This window comes from Apostichopus japonicus, chromosome 16 (genome assembly GCF_037975245.1).
Source record: "Apostichopus japonicus isolate 1M-3 chromosome 16, ASM3797524v1, whole genome shotgun sequence".
In the NCBI taxonomy this organism is placed as follows: Eukaryota; Metazoa; Echinodermata; class Holothuroidea; order Aspidochirotida; family Stichopodidae; genus Apostichopus; species Apostichopus japonicus.
This window is the reverse complement of record NC_092576.1, coordinates 22,870,396-22,891,830: the sequence shown is the minus strand read 5'-3', so window position 1 is coordinate 22,891,830 and position 21,435 is coordinate 22,870,396. Positions and strand designations below refer to the sequence as shown.

The following is a 21,435-nucleotide window of genomic DNA, read 5'->3' as shown; positions in this document are numbered from 1 at the left end:
ATAGACTTTTTGTAATGAAAAATATTTTTCTGTAAGTTGAACTTGGTGTATAATCTGTATACAAAATGTACTTCATATATTCCTCATTTGTCAGTTTAACGAATAGTTATCTAAAAACTGATGATGTGAATCCTGCTACGTATATTGGGTTAATCTCCTCTCGCCTAGGCGTCATTCCTCAAACTAGAGACATAACATGCGACAGTTCCTTCACACTGTTAGCCAGTGAGAAGTATTCTAGGTCAATTATACCTGCGCAAGAGAAAAGAAACGTTTCGGAGCACCACAAGGTCGTCATTATTTTGTACTATAATATTTTAATTATGATGGCAAAATATTTTGGGTGTGTGAATAAAAGGACACTAAGAATAATTCAAAGCCAATTTTACATTGCAATATATAATTATTATTTGTAAGGTTGCTTATGTCCAAATATAACCAACCTTTACGTTTCCATATTAACACAGCGGTGACAACAAGCAAGGCTATCACTGGAATAGCAGGTATCAGTATAACAACTGTCGAAGTATATACCTCATTTGTCTCTGAAAATGGAAAAAAAAAATGATGAAATTCGAGAAATTGTTAGGTTTTTATGTCAAAAACGTAACGTTTGATGAGGTTGAATGGTCTCAAATATACGGAAATATATCGTACCTTTAAGCACAAGAAGATCAATATTTGTCGATAAGTCGAAGAAATTAGCCATTTCTCCAGTGACGCGACATTTCACTGTTATTCTGCTTTCGGAACTTTGTGAAATAGTAAACTTTGATGTGAGAAATATATTGAACGCATCGCCTTTATCTTCTGTCTTTCTCTCGTGAGCGGTAAAGGAGATGCCATCACTCTGATCAGCTTCCCATTCGAGGCTAACTTCAGGGCGAATGCCATACAATGTGCATGAGACATTGCCCTCTGCTTGTACCGGTAAAGTGCAATATTGTTGATTGCTGCAGCCATCAACGACAAGGTAGTTTGGGATTGGATTAGCTGGAAATAAAACCATAAAAAATGTAATTTACGTTAAATCAACCAATTAACACAACCATATGATAATTCAGTTAAATTTAGAGGTTTTATTTACTGTTATCACAACAAAACATATCCGATGGTTTACAAATGAATCGTTTTTAACTTATAATTATTCTTTTCTTGCAAACATATATTTTTCTATGAAAATAGTTTTGTCATGTCCTTAGTCGGTTAAACAGCTGAATAACTTCCATCAGAGTAACAGATCCCTTGCTACGTCTGAAACAACATTATAAATCGTACAGTTTAAAATATTGCTGATCATTGCAGCCATATTTTACTTGACAAATGGTGACTTACAGTAGATTCGTATATCGTACAGTATGACTCTCTCCTTGTTGTTAGTCTCATAGGTACAGTAGTAATTACCCTCGGCACGTGACTTTGCCTCTTTAGCGGACAAAGAACCGTCAGATGTTATAATAAATTCATTTGTTAACACCGTCGACATATATTTCTCTACATTTACACAAATTGCTAGTGTTTCCATGGTGTCGTCAATACCGTTATTTCTCTTCCAAACACGAAGACTTGTATTCTGATCACCACAATTGAGTGTCATTTCTGAGTCAATCTCGATAAAACGTAGATGTGGTTCTGCAGAGGCCGATTCTCTATCAGTGTCTTCCAGCAATATTAAGGATTCATCTCTCTGGAGGATCCACGAAAAAGTCGAGCTCTTGCATGCCAGTAGGCAAAGTCGCGAATCGCAAACGGAGGGCGATACGTTAAGTATTGTTGTAAAGGTAACATTATCTGTCGTAGATACTGTTAGAGGTGATGAGATTGATACATTTTCTACTGTCGTCTTATCAATCCAGTTTAGTTTTACTGCTGGTCTGGAGTTATTAACCAAACAGTTCAGACTCGAAATGTCTTTTATCGACTTGTAGCAGATAGCATGTTCCTTTTCGCACACGTCAATAATTGGAAACCCATAAGTTGGTTTCCCTGTGTAAGTAAATTAAAGGAAACGGTTATGAACTTTCAATCATCGACAAATTTCTCATGGTTGATACATGTCTTTAACGTCATTTCCATCATGCTAATAATGTTCGTCTATATATCTCTTCGTCCAAGCTAAGTATTGAAACCATGACAAAAGGGCTTTCAGGCTCACCAGTAGCTGCTCGAGTTGTGCAGACTCTACTTGTACTGAAATGTACCGTTACGTATCAGAGTACATATTTCTTGCAAAAATTCGGACTTTTATTTGCAAAACAAACAACATAGCATCGACGAGGTTGAAAAATGAGGTAAAATACGAAATTGTTGACATTAGTACGTCAGTGTGTTTATAATATTTCAGATCTAAATCCCAAATCATCAGTATTGATTTTCTTTCTAAAATTAGATTCTAACATTGCATAGTTGAAACCGATAAGTTTCTACAGGGATGACTTACGGTAAAATTTACTACCATATATTGAAATAAAAAAGGAGCATCCAATTTGAAATGCAGGTAATGTATCTCATTTTGTTCTAATTTTCGAGAAGGTCTCCTCTTCAATATAATTACTGTATAAACTGCTACCCTGATGTCTTATCAATGATTACATCAGCTTGTGTTAATTTCTTTAATTCGTTGATATAACTCATTGTTTGTATTTGTTAATACCCTTATACCCTATTCACAATGTTCTATTGTGCTTAATATCAACAACATGTTATGTTGATTGAGGCTGACATATATTTATTCCTAATGCGTTATATGTTCCTTGTGAGAGTTTGAATCGGTGTGGACACTTTTTTTGTCCTCATTGAAATTGTTGTAATGCTCTGCATCACATCAAACACATCACGTTATGAACTCCCTTTTTTATTACCTGTTGTTTTGACGTCAATTATGTAAACATTATAAATGACTGGAGACTCCGCAGATATAATCTTCTTCACGGTGAAGAATGTCTCGTGTTTTAGTGAGACGTTCAGTATTACTAAGGAACCGTTAGGATTGATATCAAACTCCCCTGATTCATATCCTGTTCCCTCTTTTATTGAGTTTCTGTAGGTCAGAATGGCCTGCTCTTCTGTTGATTGGTACCACAGTACACTGTCGTATTCGGCATCGAACGAACATTGGATTGCTGCAGTAGTTTTCAGTTCAATGAATTGCACAGGTGCACATTCTTCATCTGTACCAGTTGAAACTGTAATCAAGAAAAAAGGTATTACTACGAATTAAATAAAATGAATAATTGCATATTTTACCCAATCATATTTGAAATCGCTGTATATATATTGCAAACAGCTAGTGCACTAAACAGTAAGGACACTATATTAAATGTTTGCCTTGTGGAATGATTTTAAGGTAAACGGAAATATGTTTACTTACCAGAGAAATGTAAAAACGTCGTTACTAATGCTATAGTAAATGCAAACAGGAATTCCATGTTGCAGGGTGCGTTGGTAATCTGAAAAGAAGTAAAAAAAATGTTTGTGAATGTTAAAGTTACATGCTTGCAATGCTTCAAACGTAAACAGCACACCTACATGATAGAAATTTCCCTCAGGATCTAGCAAAATCCCACCATTTTCTTGTCCAAGCAAATCGACTTTAAACAAACTCAGTGAGGTATTTGTACAGCAGGTCTGTTGTATTGTTTTTTTGGTTGTTTGGGTATCTTTGATAAATGGCGTGATGCTATGCAATACTAAAGTCACTACTGAGTATTACATTTCTTGTTCTAAAAGACAAACATAACAATTACTAAGTAATTTATTACCGGACCTACATTTGCATGCTACTTAAAAGTATCCGTAGTTTCAGATTAAGTATTTCTTTCTAGTGCGAAATGACATTTACTTTCAAACGTCGCGATTTGTGTTCAAAGTCAAACTCCGATCAGCATCTGTAGTACTCGCAATTTTTTAAGTTTCTTTGGTCTTTTAAAATGTTTTACAAAAACGTTTGGTCTGTTCTGTTTTGCCAAATATTGTGTAACATATCGTCTGGAAGAGTACTGCAGCATATAATCCTGCACTCTGATTCGGTGCTTTTAGAAGGATGTCCAAAGATTGGACTACAAAATTACTGGGAGTTTGAAAAACGTTTACTGTTTATCGATCAATATTTATATCAGCAAAATTTTGCGGATAGCATTTGCATACTGGCAAATAATAGTATTTATATCAAATCGGTGTCCCTTTGCCACGAAGGAACGTATACTTGCATATCTAACTCTTCGACGGTAAAGACGCATTTATTGACAGTAACAGGTTTGTACAATAAAGAAGATAGTAAACTATGGTATGTCCAAGGAGGTGCTTAGTTTTTTTTCGAGTAGGCCCAATTGATCTGTATGTTACCTTAACACATGCACCTCTTAGTGATACTGTACAAAGTATTTCTTAAGTCAATTTCATATATTGCAGCAGTTTTTCTCATTTATTGTTTATCGTAAACCAGCTAAATTTACACTAGAGACTTGGGGAAGAAAATTTGGTTTCATATTTCACCAACGCAACATTACCGGCATCTCTCTAATGGCTTTAGGTGTAATATCGCATCCAGTAACATTCTTTTGTGAATTGTTCCAATCTATCATGTACGACATCTTGTGCGCATTATGTAGGAACATTTGATGCTCCGAACGTATGGAAGTTACATGTGTTCTTACTGCCTGTCCTATGATTATATGCAACGACGATGGGTGTACAGGTATAAATTAAATTACAAATAGTGGAAATTGCCTCCTTGAAATCACGTTCGCACTCTAAATCTAAAAGGCTGCATAGCAAAATAGAGTGGTACCAATGAAATAATGGTTTATTGAATGTTAGTCGGTGTATCTATAATAGAATCCTCGAAATAATATGTGAATAGGACTAGCAAGAGAAAAAAATGTTTCTTGTGCCACTTCCTTTTGCTTAAATGTCACAAACATGTGACCCAGTTTGACTACGTTGATCAACCTTATTGTTCTCAACTGATCAATTTATAGTTTAAATGAGAATGATTGATTAATAAACCGTCCAACATTTGGTTTTGTTGACAGATGTGTGTGTAAATTAGGAGTCATGGTAGGTCTCTGTTATATCTGCATAGCTAATATTGTCTTTCCTTAAGCAATTCATTACTCCTGAAAACAGTAGATCGAAAGGTTGTAGATTTCGACAAGTATTTTTTTTCAAAAACATATAGATCATATTTGATGCAAAATTCGGTATGACTCTTGAGTTTTCTGGCTGCTTAAAAAATTACTGTACATTTCTATACTATTTAGCATCCCTCGAACGATACAACTCTCCTCTGTTAATGTTTTGTTCTACATTTGTTTTAATTTCTTTCCTCCTTTAGTGATTTTTAATATTTCGCAGATTTGACTGACATATGTAAACGGCGTAGTAATATATCAAGTTCATATTGCAAATCACGTCCTTTAGTTTTTTTGTCCATCCGTACATACAATTTTTACTTCATAGGCTCCCTTCATTATTGAAATCTTCATCACATATTATTTAGCTACTGTCAAGAGATATTAGAACTGTTATTAAACTTTGTCATGTTTACGAAGCAAGGTTTATATGACCGAATCATGGCGGTTGCATATACATAACACTTTACCAGTGTTCTACTGACATTTAAAATGTCAGCTATATACGTAGGCTACAATAGATGTGATAGTAGAATTGGTTTTAATATGGAGAAATATTCTTGTTAACAACTTTAAATGACATTAATCAAAAAAGATTTCTATATCTGGCAATCCCTGAATATTAGTATTCTATTAGCCTTCGTTTCTGATGTTGCTGATGCTGTGTAGCTGATAGTTCTTAATCGTTGTTTCTGTCTCATATGAGCTATTATATTCATAGCATACTTTTCAATAATGTGTATTTGCAATAGTACATGGGGTAGATGTAACTTTGAGAAACTTGTTAAAAATTGTTTACTCTTTCATCATTAGCCGTGTTGTAATTAATGCTTTAGTATATAAAAAGGTCAATGCAAAGCATCGTTCACTCCGATATATGACTCTGTAGTGGAAGTGTACATGTAAAGTACATGAAATAATAAGCCTGTTCTCTTTTGGCTAGTATTGTGTAATCGAAGTGCATCATAATATTTATAATCGTCAGTGAAGTCAGCTGATAAATATTAACCCATAGCTGATGAATTCAATGTCCCTACGAACAAACAATCAACATTTGATAATAGTTTCTCTATCGTGTGCTGCGGTTATCGGTTGATAGCAATTTATGCTGATGTTCAGCTTTTCGTAAAATACCTCAACATAAGAAAATGTTAATCAATGGAACACTTAAACGACCAATGTCAGTTCTGAGCTACGACAACCAGCTTTGTGTAATAAAATTCTTTACTGCATTACGAACTGAAAGTAAACAGACCTTGGTCTAAGGTATGTTTGCTTTGATAAGTCAACGAGTGTTGAGAGGTAAATCACGCCAATAATTGTCAAGCACTGTAATCTAAATACGCCTCCAGAGTACAAAACTACCTGTTGTGAGTGCTTACATCTTGGCGGGTTCCTGTACAAGACTCAGATATACCTACTGGGTACACGTTCCTTACGGGGTAAAAATCATGGCGTATAGGCGGTTTTATACATGGTAATTCTACAGTACTTACAAAAGGAATTGTCAAACTAGACATTTGGGTACGAAAACCCAACAATGATATACTGATTTTGTAACAGAATGACGTGATATTAAGACCATGTCTAGAAGGAAGCTAGACACTTTGAACACCAATAGGTTAGAAAGACAAAAGAAAAACAACATTGTATATGATCACGGAAGTCTTTTCATTGTTTTGTCATCAGTAACTAAAATATTGCACTTTATTACACCTTTAATGGTTTTAATTTTGTATACCAGCTGTGTGAATAAGGAACTTCGGAGATAAATAATTTTTATTTCTATTCTTGCAGCAAGATTAGTTGCAAAAACAAGTTTTGTAACTTTCCAAACCGATAGTACTTGGGAGTGGTAGATAGGCAACGACAAGATATTAAAAAAAAATGTTCCTTCAACTTTCAACCATGAAATACCTGTTACACAGGGATACAGTTAAGGATTTCGTCAAACTTCTTGTAGTGTTACCTAACAATAAGCTTGCAATTTTGGTTCATTAAACTAAACGCATTTTACATACTTTTATACCTTTATATACAATGTGACTTACACATCTCTCACCTAACATCCTGTCATACTAAGTTATATTTTACATATAATCATTTATCATCTCTTTGTGTGTATCCGTTAGCGATTAACATTTTCTTACACACCACACATAAATGTAACGACGAAACTCTTTATGCTACGTTTTGTCATTTCAAAGTCACGCATTGCTTTGTCCCTCACTTCATTCCTCACTGTAAAAAAAAAAAAGGCCAACTCACAACTCTGTGAGTTCTAGAAATAATGTGTAGACCTAAGGTAAATCCTAATAATTTTAGCAATGTTGGCAAGACAATAGTTTGGAGGTACACTAATCTTCGGACAAACGGTACAATTTCAAGTAGACTTTGATTTAAGTGGGCGCATGTATTACCGACAAAAAAAAACCTTAACATAAGATTTCATTTGAATACGTTGCATGATTTATATATTGTCGCTACACCTATATCTAATGGAACCGGTTCGTTAGTTTCAATAGTACTTGGCCACCAGAAAATTCTTTAACCAATCGATATTAGTTTCAGATGCGTTTTCCATATCGCACAATCTGTGCTAAGCCGTTTCAGATTTTTATTTTCGCTATGGCGATATATGCGACACAAGTTACTGTACATTTTAAATTCAATATGCGGCCTGTAATAGCAAAAATATCATACCTTTCTTTTCAAATTGTCCCTTGAAAGGAATTGTACGGCACCACAGCCCCAAAAAAGACGATGTTTATCGAATTATTGTATGAATTACCTTTTTGGTAGCGATCTTTCAACGGTCTCGTTATCAATGGCGTCTTATTGCCTCTATGTTTAAAGTTCATTACTTAGTCTGTGTAGGCCATGTTTACTCAGAGCCACCCAGGAATATATCCAAGTACCACCAAATATCCAAAGTCCTCTGATTTCTTGTTTCGTTTTCTATTATCATATTATTATTTTCTGCCGGGATATCTGTGTTGAATCTACAAGAACAATAAACAAGCAGCGTCGATATCTAATAAAAACAAGTTGTATTCCTGTGTATATATCGTTTATTTAGTAAGCGTTTCACTGTTTTCAGTTTCTTGAAAAGAAATAAATCTTTGGTAATGATGCATGGTACTCTGCTGATGCTTGATTGTTTCTTCTAAAACAGAGACTCGCAGATTGTAGCAATTCTAGAGTATTTTTGAGTTTAATCTAATTGAACGACAGCAAGATTGCCATTACTACAATTTTTATGACATGAACTACATTCAGTCATCATGTGAAATTTTGATAGATGTTTAGGTATCCGACACATTTACGTATCCGACACATAATTGTGATTGTATACTAAGCACCTCACCAAACTAATATACTGATTGCAAGTTTTTTTCTACAATTTGTCAACAAATGATTTTGAAATATGACACATGTCCAACTCATATCTACATAGCTTTTATGGAGGTTTATTTAAAACACTTGTACATCAAAATAGCAAAAACAAACAATTTCAGTTTAATTTACGTGCTATAATGTTATAATATTAGCATACTGTTAAGCATGACATTTAGCTTCAAAAATCAAATTAAAATCAATTCAATGTTCCTTTAAGTTCCTTTACAAAATACCCCAAGGATACATATATGGCTAATGCCTTCGTATTCATGTCAGAGGAAATTTGAGAATCAAACTAATGATCATTTGACATAGTATCTCATACAATCAAAGTATCGTATATTTTCTTGTGATAGGAAATTGCCATCCCAAAGAGGATTGTCACATAAAACATTTACTGCCTGCAAATAAAATTGAGTTTCGTATCAGTATCGCTTTGTCTTTGAAACAAAGTACTTTATGAGGATTATCAAGAAAAGTTAAGAGCCCCTCTTATATCGAAAACATCCTGCTAAGTACCTTTCTGTACCAATACAAAACATTGGTTTCGATTTAAAAAATTATCACAGTTTCATATCTGTGAGCTCTCTTTTACGACGTGAGTTTAATGAAAGGAAAATAGCAAACTGAATGTGAAAGTCGTGCATTTTTTATAGTTGCGTGTAAACTTTGCCTGACAATGGATATGCCACTCTTACTAAAGAAAAGCATTTCAATTGCTACGCAAGCGTGTTCGACTTTTGCACTCTAAGGATATTGACACTATTTGAGTCTGCAACAACTCAATTTGGCTAATCGCCAACTTCCCCAGGAATGATTTGTAACCGCTCAGTTGATAGTGACGAACGCTCATTATAAATTTGAGACAGATTAATTTATTAAGAAGATTAAGACTTGTTTACAGTGACCTGTTCTTGCAAAAGTCTTTTGAACAGAATTTACCGAATCCTCTGAATGTTTTTTTATTCACTTTTGTTTGAGGGAGGGGGGCTTAAGTAAAGGGTATCTTTTCTGTCGCATGGTATGCGTTATTTCATAGTTAAAATTCTGGTAATTTAAAAGAATTTTAAATAATTTAACAATGTCCTCCTTAGTGATATACCACTTCCTATCATTTTCACACTTTTCATCTACATGACAGTCATTCTTTGGCGTTGGGGTCTATAGGCAAGGCCCTTGGCACTTTTTGGTGTCCTGTTTAATTTAAATCACACAAAGGCATATTATTAAAATGCAAAACACTAATGGTAAGTCTCGCAAATTTCGTATAGTTATGACAAACTCGTGAGATATCAATGGTGAATCAACTGTTGATGCATATACCCACGTTCTGTTTTAAGACTGAGTTACGGTTAAAGCATCTGCAATGTTCGCAATGTCTAATTATGTTGCTCAAATGTAAACCATCAATGTGTGCATGCTAGCAGTACTAGGTTTCACTTATGTCGCATTATGCGGCATTGTGACTTAGTGTTAGGAAACGGAAATCAGCGTGGTTTTACACCCATGGACGTAAACATAATTATATTACCACAAATTATAAAACTGATTCTGTTCGTTTCTGTTTGCCTACAATTTCCACATTTCGGGAACTGTAGTCCAACAATCATGTCTCGCTTTAAACTGAATGTATACACGGGCATCAAATCAAAAACAAATCCCACAATTGAATGAAAACTCCGAACTTTAACACTCATTATTCAAGGACACAGCTGATTTCGCATCACTGTCATTGTTACATTATTTGAGTACTACACGGGAGTCAGAAAGAACAATGGAGAAGGAACGTTGAGAGGTAAAACGTCAGAATTTAAGGGACAAAGATTTCCTTTTACAAATTGTGATATAAATATCTGTTTTGTCATAAATCGTGACATATTGTAGATGGAACTGTAAAATTGCTGTCATCAAGTATCAAATTTTGGATATAAATTGTTACACTTTTAATAAAAAGTGGAAGTTTGAAGTTGGACATGAAGTCTTTGACATAAAACAATTAGTTCACTACAAACAACTATGCAGAGTTAATATTAAACGAACCATTTTTAGATAAATTGTAGTCAATGTTTCGTGAAAGTCAAAATTCTGATATAAACTTTCAAAATTTGGAGATAGAACATCGACTTTTTGGACATATTACATCGACATTTCGAAGTGAAACTTTTAAGATAAAGAAACTTTTGTTTTTCACCTCTAAGTTTAATTTCTTTATTTCAGTATAAAAAACAAAATTTATAAATAAGACGCATAATAATGATACACAAAAGACATAAAATCATGAAAGCATGAACAAATAAGAAATAAGATGGAGGAGAAGAAGGTCGAAAGATTAAAAGGATTACAAGATTTTTTTTTAAGATTGAAAGATACAAAAGGATTTAAAAGATTATAACAGAGATTCTAAGAATCCATTTTGAATATAAATGGCTTCTCTGTAGATAAATGAGTTCTTAAAAAGCATAATTCTAAAAGTTGTCAAGATAGTAGGATTTCGTACATTGTACTTGTTTGTTCTATTGCACAGAGAGATCAACTCAGAGTGAAGTGGGTGATCTTTAGAGCTATGTATATTCTTAGCTAGTCTTATGAAGTCACTTCTAGCAGCAGTGTTTACTTTACCACCCAGGCTTTCATAGTCGAGTTTAAATATATTTTAGTAGTATTTCAAGAAACTTCTGATTCTTTTCTTGTCCTTTTCAAGTAGAAAGTGATGCCAGACAGGAACTGCATACACAATAACTGGCAGAATTTATGAGGTGGATACTTTATCTCTTACATTAGAATGAAAATAAGGAGTAATGTATGCCAACGTTGATACCATCTAATACACCTTAGACATTATTTTAGATATATGGTTAGTAAAGGTCAACTTGGCGTCAATATCAACTCCTAAGTACATAGTATGAGATACCCGTTCAATAATGGATCCCTGGTCTGAATGAGACCATGATGTTTAATATTAATGTTCTCAAAAATGGTTTCTTTAGATTTCTTATGAAACGTTAACAACTCTCCTGTGGACTGGCCTACAGGTATCGAAAGCTGCAGGTATAGGTCACTGTCTACTTCTTGATTCTAGTACTGTACTAACACCAAATGGCGCCATCTGTTTTCTATTACTAGAAAACGCAAAAGTTGCTTGTTTCCAGTGCATAAACGATTTATTTTACATAAAACAGTCGACATATTTACAATGAATATAACCAAATAAGAAATTTTCTGGAAAAGATCAATTAACTGTTACGATTTCCATAGAATAAGCCGTCAAAAACAACCAAAATAACATAGCCGTCGATAAGGAATTGACGACTGATTACTAATGGATGGACAACCTATGAACATTTCAGGTTATTACACAGTAGAAAAAGAACGCGATAACAATAAATTACAATTAACAGCATTAGCATTGGTATTCTCCCAGTATTATGCAACGTGCCCTTAAAGTCGTAAACATTCCAACGGCCTTTCTTTTTATATATAAGATGTTGTGCATGGACTATGGACTTTGAACTTCAGAAAGCAAATATCGTTATGTGATAAAATAGCTCTTTTCGTCAAAAGCAACTTATTATGCGGACTTCCAGAGCTGATGAGAAACATAGTATCGCAGACTATCGCATATTGGTAACGAGGTGTTGAGCTTTCATTTTACGTGGGTAATTTACACGCAACGAAATCTAATATAACATGTTGGACCAAAAAACCATAAACATTACGTCAATATATATATATATATATATATATATATATATATATATATATATATATCATCTTTCTGTATTAGACAATGCAAATCATTACTAATGATTTTACCGGAAGCTAACTTAAACTGAACCTGTCTAACTATACACATTTAACGTAGACTTCATAATACACAATACATTATGAAATCTTAACGATAACATTATGAAATCTTTATTTAGTATTGTTATACGTCATATATTATGACGACTTTCGTCGTTGTCTGATCGGATTTCGATCTAATAAAGTATGGCACTATGTTTTTATGTACCTTACTATTTATCGTTACCTTCAGATTTTGTGAAGAGATACAAAATGCACTTGGAATTGGCAATTTTTGTTATGTGTACTACTGGCTAGATATACCCATTGCAAAGGTTTCAGTCGAGTCCACCATCTCCGAGACAAAGTCTGAATCCATGGTAATCCGAGTCTGAACCGAATCCACTACATTATAATCCACTCGAACCAAATTTTCAAAAATTTCCACTTGAAATATGCAAAGAATGACACCCACTTCAATTCGATATCGCACACCTGAAGTTCCCATCTGTTCACCTATTTTGGTACAGAATGTAGATGGACTTTGACTATATATGTGAGACTATGTGAAGTCGGTCATTTGATTCCCTGACAGACTGTTTGTTACTGTAAAGGATCTAACTGAATGTTCCCCCAACGCTGTAAAGTGCATTGCTGCTTAGATCATGAGGGGAGGAAGTATGCTCCTGGCCCTCTCCCATACCGATACCTTTGTTCTTGTACCCACTGAAGAGATGCATTCCGCCCTCTACTTGAAGCCTGTCTACAACAATGGGTCAACCTATCATATGTATGTTTGTATGTATGTATTTAAGATCCTCCTGCAAGCAGGAACTCGGGAAGAAGCCTCATTGGCTTAGCAAAGCCGCAAGCTGACCGAAGTCAGTCTCTTACATTAATATTTAACGTCCATTATTATATATTGTCAACTGTCAACAACTCTGTATCGCCCAAGGACCAAGGCGTTTAGACACTAGCATACTGTAAGCCTACATTACATCGAAAATTGGTAGACTTCTGGCCAATTCTTAAATGAAATAATCAGAAATCAATCGAGTTGTCATGGTTATTCTTCCAGGTGAATGACAAATTATGCCTGCTACAGAACATCCAGTCAAGAGTGCAGGTCGTAGAAGGTGTACAGTAACATAGTTTGTGTTGATGAATTGCAGGTAATTAGGTTCAAAAGTGATCATAATTCCATTTTCATTCTTTGAAGCAGTATAAAGAATAACAGCTGTAGTCTTATAGGGGAATATCAGATCAACCACATGAACAATTCAAAACATTGGAGTGATGAGAATATCTCAACTGGCTTTTATAATCCACAGGTTGGCAAATAACAAGTTAACAACATACAGTTTGCTTTTCGATCTATATATACATAACATGTGCGGCTTTCAACATGTGAAATCTTTCATCTCTGTCCAGCTGCCAAGGGCCTAAGGGAATAGTTTTACTATTTTTCTGGCAGCAGGAACAAGGAGGGCAGTATGTCTAATTGAAGCTGCTTCCTGGTAAATAACATGTTGCACTTTGTAATTTACTTGGCAAGACTTGGAAAGGGTAGGGTAGGGGAGGTGGGGGATAAGTGCAAGTTTTAGTCCTCATTAATTCGGCTGCCTCATGAATCATGTCATGTATTTTCTCACAATCAATATTGCAGGCATTTCACTTTACTCGTCTGCTTGCTGGGTGTATAACATAACTGTAAGTTTCTGCTATTCCATTGACTGCCCAGCGAAAAGCCTAGGCTAGGCAAAGCATCATCTAAGTTTCTGTTATTCCGTTGACTGCCCAGCGAATAGCCAAAGCTAGGCCTAGCATAATGTAAGTTCCTGTTAATTCATTGACAGCCTAGCCAATAGCTTAGGCTAGGCCTAGCATCATGTAAGTTTCTGTTATTCCTTTTACTGCCCAGCGAATATCCTAGGCTATGTCTAACATCATTGTAAGTTTATGATATTCAATTGACTGTCCAGCAAATAGGCTAGGCCTAGCATAATTGTAAGTTTCTATGATTCCATTGACAGCCCAGCGAATAGCCTAGGCTAGGCCTAGCATACAGTAATTGTAATTTTCTGTTATTCCATTGACTGCACAGCCAATAGCCTCTAGAGGCTAGGTTTAGCATACAGTAATTGTAAGTTTCTATTATTCCATTGGCAACCCAGCGAATAGCCTAGGCTAGGCCTAGCATACAATTATTGTAAGTTTATGTTATTCCATTGACTGCACAGCCAAATGCCTCTAGAGGCTAGGCCTAGCATAATGTCTGGAGAACTGACGCTATGGAAATGATGAGCTGGATCTCCTACCATAGTTTGGCTGTATATACAGTAAGTAACACATTTCTGAACATAATAGTGATAGAGAAACTTCAATTCGAAAAATACATGTAGACATGACTAAAATTGGCATAAATAAGGCAAATTTTAGCACAATCTAACACCCACGGCATAATTTTTCCAGTATCACAATTGATGCAAAATATTATAAGAAATGGTCGAATTGCTATATAGACCTAAGTCCAAAGATGTATAGCATGGTACTGGTAGGCTATTTACACAGGACCCATATGATGTATTTTGAAAGAATCAAAACTCAGAGTACTTTCAAAACTACTACTAGTTACACAACAGTTGGAAACTAAATTATTGCCGACCACTTAACAAACTCATTTTATTAGATAATTTAACATACTGGTACATTAATAGAACTGACAATACTTCCAAAGTTTAAAATTGAGGACAGTTATTCTGTTCAGACTATTGCTCAAAAATAAATGATGCTCAATTGACGATTGAAATATGATCTCTAAAATCAAGAACATTTACAAAAATTACATTTGGCTTTGTTCCAACCCTTGGTTTCAACTCCTGAACTGTTTGACCCAGACATCTTCCAAACTGAACTAGGCTAATACAGAATCAGTTATACATAGGTGTGTTGTCTACAGAAGTGCTTACATTGGCCCCTACTTGCACGTATAAATCTGTCAGAATCATCAATACATGTGTTTATTTAGCGGATTGCTAATATTGGCTCCCTTAACTACGCATATAACTTCTACAAATTACACTGACATTTACCTATGTTTTACTGATTTCCCTGGGAATCTTAGCTAAAATCTTCTTTGTTTTCGCGCAACAGGGTCTGTGCGCCTTGGCATAGGCCTAAGCTACAGTTGTCTTTAGAAGTAACACTACCAGTAACAGTACGATATGACAAGTGTTGTACGAATCTTAGTAATATTGTACGTGAATTCGGATGCAACGTATAGAGTGATATAGACAGGCCGGCCTTTATCACGCAAAGCTTACTTAGTAATGAAGACCAATTCTTTCGAAGAAAGAGACATCTTGATTGATTTCATAAATAATGCACAAGCCAAATGTACGGAACAGAGTTGGAATATAGCAGATCAGATTGGCCAGTTTTATAGTACTGCGATCGGCCGAACTTCATCACATGTTGAAGTTCTGTGATTTACACGCATGAACTGGTCATTGGTTTGTGCGTATGTTGGCTTTCTTTTAGAAGTTATTTTTGTTTTAGAATCAAAAGGATAACCCAGTGCAGTCCTTGTTGGTTTAAGAACACATGTAGTGATCAGATACACAATGCACGGTATATCGGCCACCAAGTTATACTCTAAATTATGTTTAGTTTGTATTCCCTTTCGATGTGGATGAATGAAAACATTCACTTCACTAAGGTCATGATGGTAATCGAGTGGATGTATGCTAGTCTCATAGGCTGGCATCATGGTACTCTCAAATTAAACACCACCAAAAGGTGGATGGCCTGGGCATGAAACCAAACATCTTGATTCACTCTCAACCACCTGTCCTGATCTTCAGTAATATATTGACGATGTAATTGTGTGATCATGTGTGGAGGCGGGGGGATTATTTTCTTTTTATAGCCCCCCCCCAAAAAAAAACTATGCCACCAAATATTGGGGGACATTAGATACTATATCCCCCACCTCAAATATTGGGGTGTGACATGTCCCTCGCCCCACCCCCATGATCGTCGCCAATGCTCCCAACCACCTGTCCTGATCTTCAGTAACTTTTATTGAATATATTGTTGTCGTAAACAAACCCGGGCGGGTGCAAGAAGGGTTGGTTGCTCAGAGGTCGACAAGAAGCGTCCTAGGTGGCTTGCGTGAATCCTTGCCTATGGCTGGAGGATCACAACTCTCTGCGAGTAGAGGCGCTACTCTAAACAAAGCATCAATGACGCAGTATCTTAGTACTGGAAGTTCTAATTTCGATTCCTAATTTCATATCTTTGCTCTGTCTCTACAATTATCAATATCAATCACGGTACAACAAATAGAGAACTTGCATTTACGCTACTTTGCCACGAATAGTCTCTGCAGGTTACACTTCATCCTGCGAGTGTTGCCTTTAGCGCTCATTGCCTGTTTGTAGAGAGAACGGCGTTGCAAGGTTTAGTAATGTCATAGAATATTTAAGAACTTGTTTTTTATGTGGTATCTTCATCTTGGGTCAGTCTCTGTTGAACTCTTTGGTCATATAGTTTATGATGTATCAGGTTCCTAGACATCAATCACCTTATCTTCGTGATGAATTGAAAAGTATTTTTGAAAACGTGAAATGTACATCTTATGTAGGAACTTCTTGTTAATTTTTCTTAACACTGGTGAATATGAATGTGCGATTTAGAACAAAAGAATATAACAGGAATTTGTTTTTTCAAAGATTATCAAAGTTTATTTAATCAAGGCAATGAATGGAATGGCGTGAAAAGTACTGAATTAAATTAAGAAGTCCAAAAAGTTACTATATCCCAAGTGCCCACATGGTAGAATCCAACCCGCAGATGCAGAAAATAGTCCTGAAAATGAAAGAAAACAAAATATAAATGTTAACAGAACGTTGGATAATAGGAGACAATATATAAAGTCACATGACGAATGACTTCACATTGCTTTTAAATGCAACAAGCCCATATTACATAACACATTGTAGTGGAACTTGTAAATGCATATTCTTTCTGAAAATAACAGAAACATACAGCATTACAGGGCGAATAAACTGCAATATGAATTCACACACAAAAGAATACTACCAAAATGCGTTGCAAACACTGTACGAAAATTGAGTGCACACTTACTCTTTGCCTTATCCTTTGGACAAAGTAGAGAACCAATGTTCACTTGTCACTGAATCGAACAACCTGTAATGTAGCCTACAGTGACTTTATCCAGAATTAGCATGTATCTAGGTATAGCGGATAAAATCACACAAGGGTAAAACTACTTAGTATTAACCAGAGCTGACCAAGGCAGTACCTTTTTTTTTAATATAAGCTTATTTAGTTTTCAAGTACTATTATATGTACTGGGCATGAAGGTATTGCCAGTGCTGACAACCACCAGTGGCAGAAGTCAGTAGTAAACTAATAATACCAGCATAGGCTTAGTATTGTGTAGTTGTACTAGCACTACCCTACTTTGAACTGCTTAAGTTCTCCAAAATTCAAGGCAACGACATTGTATTCGTAAACAATGTCTTGAAAGCTAACATCATAATTCATAAACACACGGTCCCGTAATATGAATATATACACTGCACTATAGAATATTTAAAACTATAACCCTAGGCTACACACTATGTACATATGCAATTAACCATGATAGGATACGTTGATGCCGGTGAATAAGAGCAACCTTAAAAATGTCACTTTAATTCAACCCAGAATGCTGGAACAACTCCGAATTTAGCCTCAAATCATTGTTTAACTTGTTTTATACCATCGACCCGGACGATGGAGGTGGTACCTTTTTGAAAACGAAAAATGTTCAATTCGAAAGATGAAAGGTTTTTACTTACGTTTCGTTTTGATTTTTCAAGCCGAGGCGAAGAACTTTCATCCACATTGTGAGTCCGACATCGTCGCAAACAGATATTTAATGAATATCCAACTTCTTTTCTTCAAAGTTTTGCTTGAAGCAATTCGATTGCTGCTGTATGAATATGTATTAAAACGGATTTTCAGACGATATCCAAGCTGCAGTGTACTAAAATATAGTGATGGGCTAAGCTCCCACAATGCATTTCACTGCTTTTGCCAAGTGTTTAATGATTGCGAAATAACACAAGTTTCGGAGCGTGTGCAAAAAAGGCCTGACACAACTGTGTTTCAGCCCGATTTGGACATAAATCGGTGAAAAAGTCATTTGATTAGATAAAATTCTCGAATAAAATATAGTAACTTTTGTTTGCCTATATGATATATGCTTGCTCTGGAAATTCCAGAGAAGAAGAACGTTGTGTGAAGACGCTGAAACTTTTTTAAGAGAAGAGAGAGTCCCACTTACTGTTACAATATCTTAATACGTGTAATGTATTGAGATAAAAATGTACATATGGAAGCTTACGATTACCATCTTAATATGTAACATATTTAGGAAACTTTTAACTAACTAGCGCCATCTCTTCTACTTAAGGTAGCATACGCCCATTAAAATTCCCATTGACTTACACACTAAATCACAAAAGTAATGCCTTCTCTAAGCCTAGATAGAAGTTTACACTTGCTAAGCGCTACCCATCACTGGATAGCTGATAAGTTGGCCTTTCATGGCACCATCAATTTTCTGTACCATGACCGTGAAAATTTTTTGCTACTTTTTTGCCGGAACTTTTCGTCACTTGTAAACAAACCTCTTTACTCGGCCGTAAACAATCTTCGTCCGCTGCTCCTGAGAGGGCTAAACTGGTCTAAAATTGCCTCAATTTTACCCAAATTTTTAACCACACGTGCTTCCGTTCATGCTCTTTAACATCCACGCCACAAAAAAAGCTCATCCTAATTGATAACATAGCAAAAAAGTTGTTCTCCTGCTCCTAATTGGCACTTTTCCTGAAGGAGAACATTTGCCGCCGATATAGACGCTAATAGGAGTATGCCACCTTAAAGAAGGAAATCCTGTGTTGAAATCCTGGTTGGTAGGTAATATTGTCTTCATTCCCAAACAGTGAAGATTGCAAATTAGTAATATAAAGTAATGTAACATACTTTCAATATGTCTTAATTCATACCCAAAAATAATTATAGTTTTTCATTAGAAAATCACTGTAAATTCCGGGGATTATTGTGTTGACTTGTTATTTCACAGAGTGTAAGATTATAAGTCTTTACTCTGAGTTCACTGGAAACCCTTGGGTTGATTTTTCCTTTAATACCATGTCAATGTGACGTGTGTGTGTGTTTGTTATTGTGTAGTACTAATAAACAATAATTCCATTTGGATTTGTTTCCACCGAAAGTTTATAAGCTCTGTATATTAAAACACATATGTGTACCATTGGTTTTCACATGGGAATGACAGTAAAATGGAAAATGAATAAATTACAAAGTTTAATTTGGTCAAAAAGGCAACATAGCCATTACAACAAAACTACGGTAGAGTTTTTACTAATATATCATTTAAGTAATCTTCGGTTATGATAAACATAATGTGGTGGTGACGGCGAAGAGGGAGGAGAGGAAGGAGGGATGAGGTGAAAGTTTCAAATATTCGCTCCTGCACCCACTCTTACCTACATACTCGCCTTTCCCCCCTTCGATGAAATCCTGAAAAAAGTGGTATTGCCACTGCCGGGCAGCCTCCTTCCCAAAGGAGTCAGCTTTCCCCTTCCTTTGGCTGAAACTAGTTCTCTAGTTTTGTTTACTCTTCCGCCCTGAAAACTTATTTACTTGTCTACTTTATTCTTGATATAGGTCTGCTTTTGCTAACCTGCATGACTTTTCATGCTTAGCAAGAGAGATGGAGATTTTAGGCTGGGATTGGGGGCCTTGATGGGGAGAGGAGGGGATGGGTCTCGTGCACTCCATATATGACTTTTGAAGAAAAATAATCCCCTATGAAAAGTGTTTTATTTTATTTATGTTATTTTCCAAACAAAAAAGTATCCCTTTGTTGAGAAATGAAGAAGAATTAAACCAGAATGGGCCGTTTTGTTGCAAAAGTAAACAAAAAGAAAACAAAGCAAGGAGTTAAAAAGTGTCTTTTTTCGAAAAATAGTTGAAAAATCCAAATTGTGGTACAAAATGCACAGAAGACTCATTTAGCAAGTGCGTTTGATGTTATCTTGAAGTTTGCCGCACCGTCATCCTTCCCCTCCCTCCCACTACCCCTTTCCCCCTCCCTCTTCTCCTCCCCCACAGATGTGTGGATGAGGACGTTAATCATTTCGACTGACCCTAAAATTGTTAAAGTGGAGGAGGGAAGTGGTGTCCCTGAAATAAAACCACGTTCAGAAATAATGTTCTTATTGCAATGTGTCACGAAGACGTGATGTTTATTTCGGTGTTGTATAGAAACTCATTGGTGATTAGCTATCACTTACAGGAGGATTTGTCGCCATATTTTCTATCGAACTTGGATTTAAACAAAGGAGAGTCATTGCCAATATCAGCGGATTAAGTAAAACAAATCAATGTTATTTTCTTAGACGATAAGGTCATCGATTACGTCATATGGGCCTCGTTCACATTTGAGAACGCAAGGAGGATAAGATCGATGTTTTTCCTGAAGAAGTAAGCAGGCTGAACACTAACAGCGTCCACGTTTGATCAATGAGGAGCGACAGAAATCACGAAAAGGTCACGATGAATGTTTACAACCAAAAACAATATGCCAATATGCGGAAGTGACGAGGTCAAGTTACCAGAGAACTCGGGTCGCCTGATACCCCGAGCGTCCACACATATATTAGAACAAATCTCTATCCACGAAAAATTACATCCATGTTCGTTTACGATCGACGACAGCGATTTAAAGCGTTTCCGTTGATTTCGATGAAAGCTTCTTTTGTGGAAGTTCCATTGTTAATAACCTCAATCATTAAATTGGTATATTCATAATGTTAGTACTCCAGAATTAAAGGGATCATAGCAGCTGAACACAATCTGCAACCTTTTAAAGCAAAGATGTTAATTGAACAATAATATATTACTTAATTTACAACTAATGGAAGCTTTGTCTTTGGTCTTTTTCAAGGGAATTGAAAATATAAACTTTGCCTTTACACATCATTAATAGTAGAACTGACCTGTTGAGATTTCCGTATTGTGTGTG

At 35.6% G+C, this 21,435-nt stretch overlaps 1 protein-coding gene and 1 long non-coding RNA gene across 3 annotated transcripts in view; one reads left to right on the top strand and one right to left on the bottom strand.

Moving 5' to 3' along the window:
- Positions 1–21,435, bottom strand: part of LOC139982839 (uncharacterized) — a 107,951-nt gene that overhangs the window by 6,684 nt on the left and 79,832 nt on the right. Inside the window, exons 2-7 of one of the 2 annotated variants that reach the window (XM_071995944.1) lie at positions 7,924–8,134; positions 3,371–3,449; positions 2,862–3,185; positions 1,336–1,986; positions 658–993; positions 444–545 (exon numbers count right to left, since the gene is read on the bottom strand). In XM_071995944.1, coding sequence (XP_071852045.1) covers positions 444–545; positions 658–993; positions 1,336–1,986; positions 2,862–3,185; positions 3,371–3,428 — 1,471 coding nt within the window. In that variant the 5' untranslated portion in view covers positions 3,429–3,449; positions 7,924–8,134. Of the gene's footprint in view, positions 1–443; positions 546–657; positions 994–1,335; positions 1,987–2,861; positions 3,186–3,370; positions 3,450–7,835; positions 8,135–21,435 lie in introns of those variants that run through there. The other variant, XM_071995943.1, reaches the window with a different exon arrangement.
- Positions 3,861–21,435, top strand: part of LOC139982844 (uncharacterized) — a 24,288-nt gene continuing 6,713 nt past the window's right edge. The window contains exon 1 of the long non-coding RNA XR_011798397.1: positions 3,861–4,254. This is a non-coding gene — a long non-coding RNA (uncharacterized lncRNA). The remainder of the gene's footprint in view (positions 4,255–21,435) is intronic.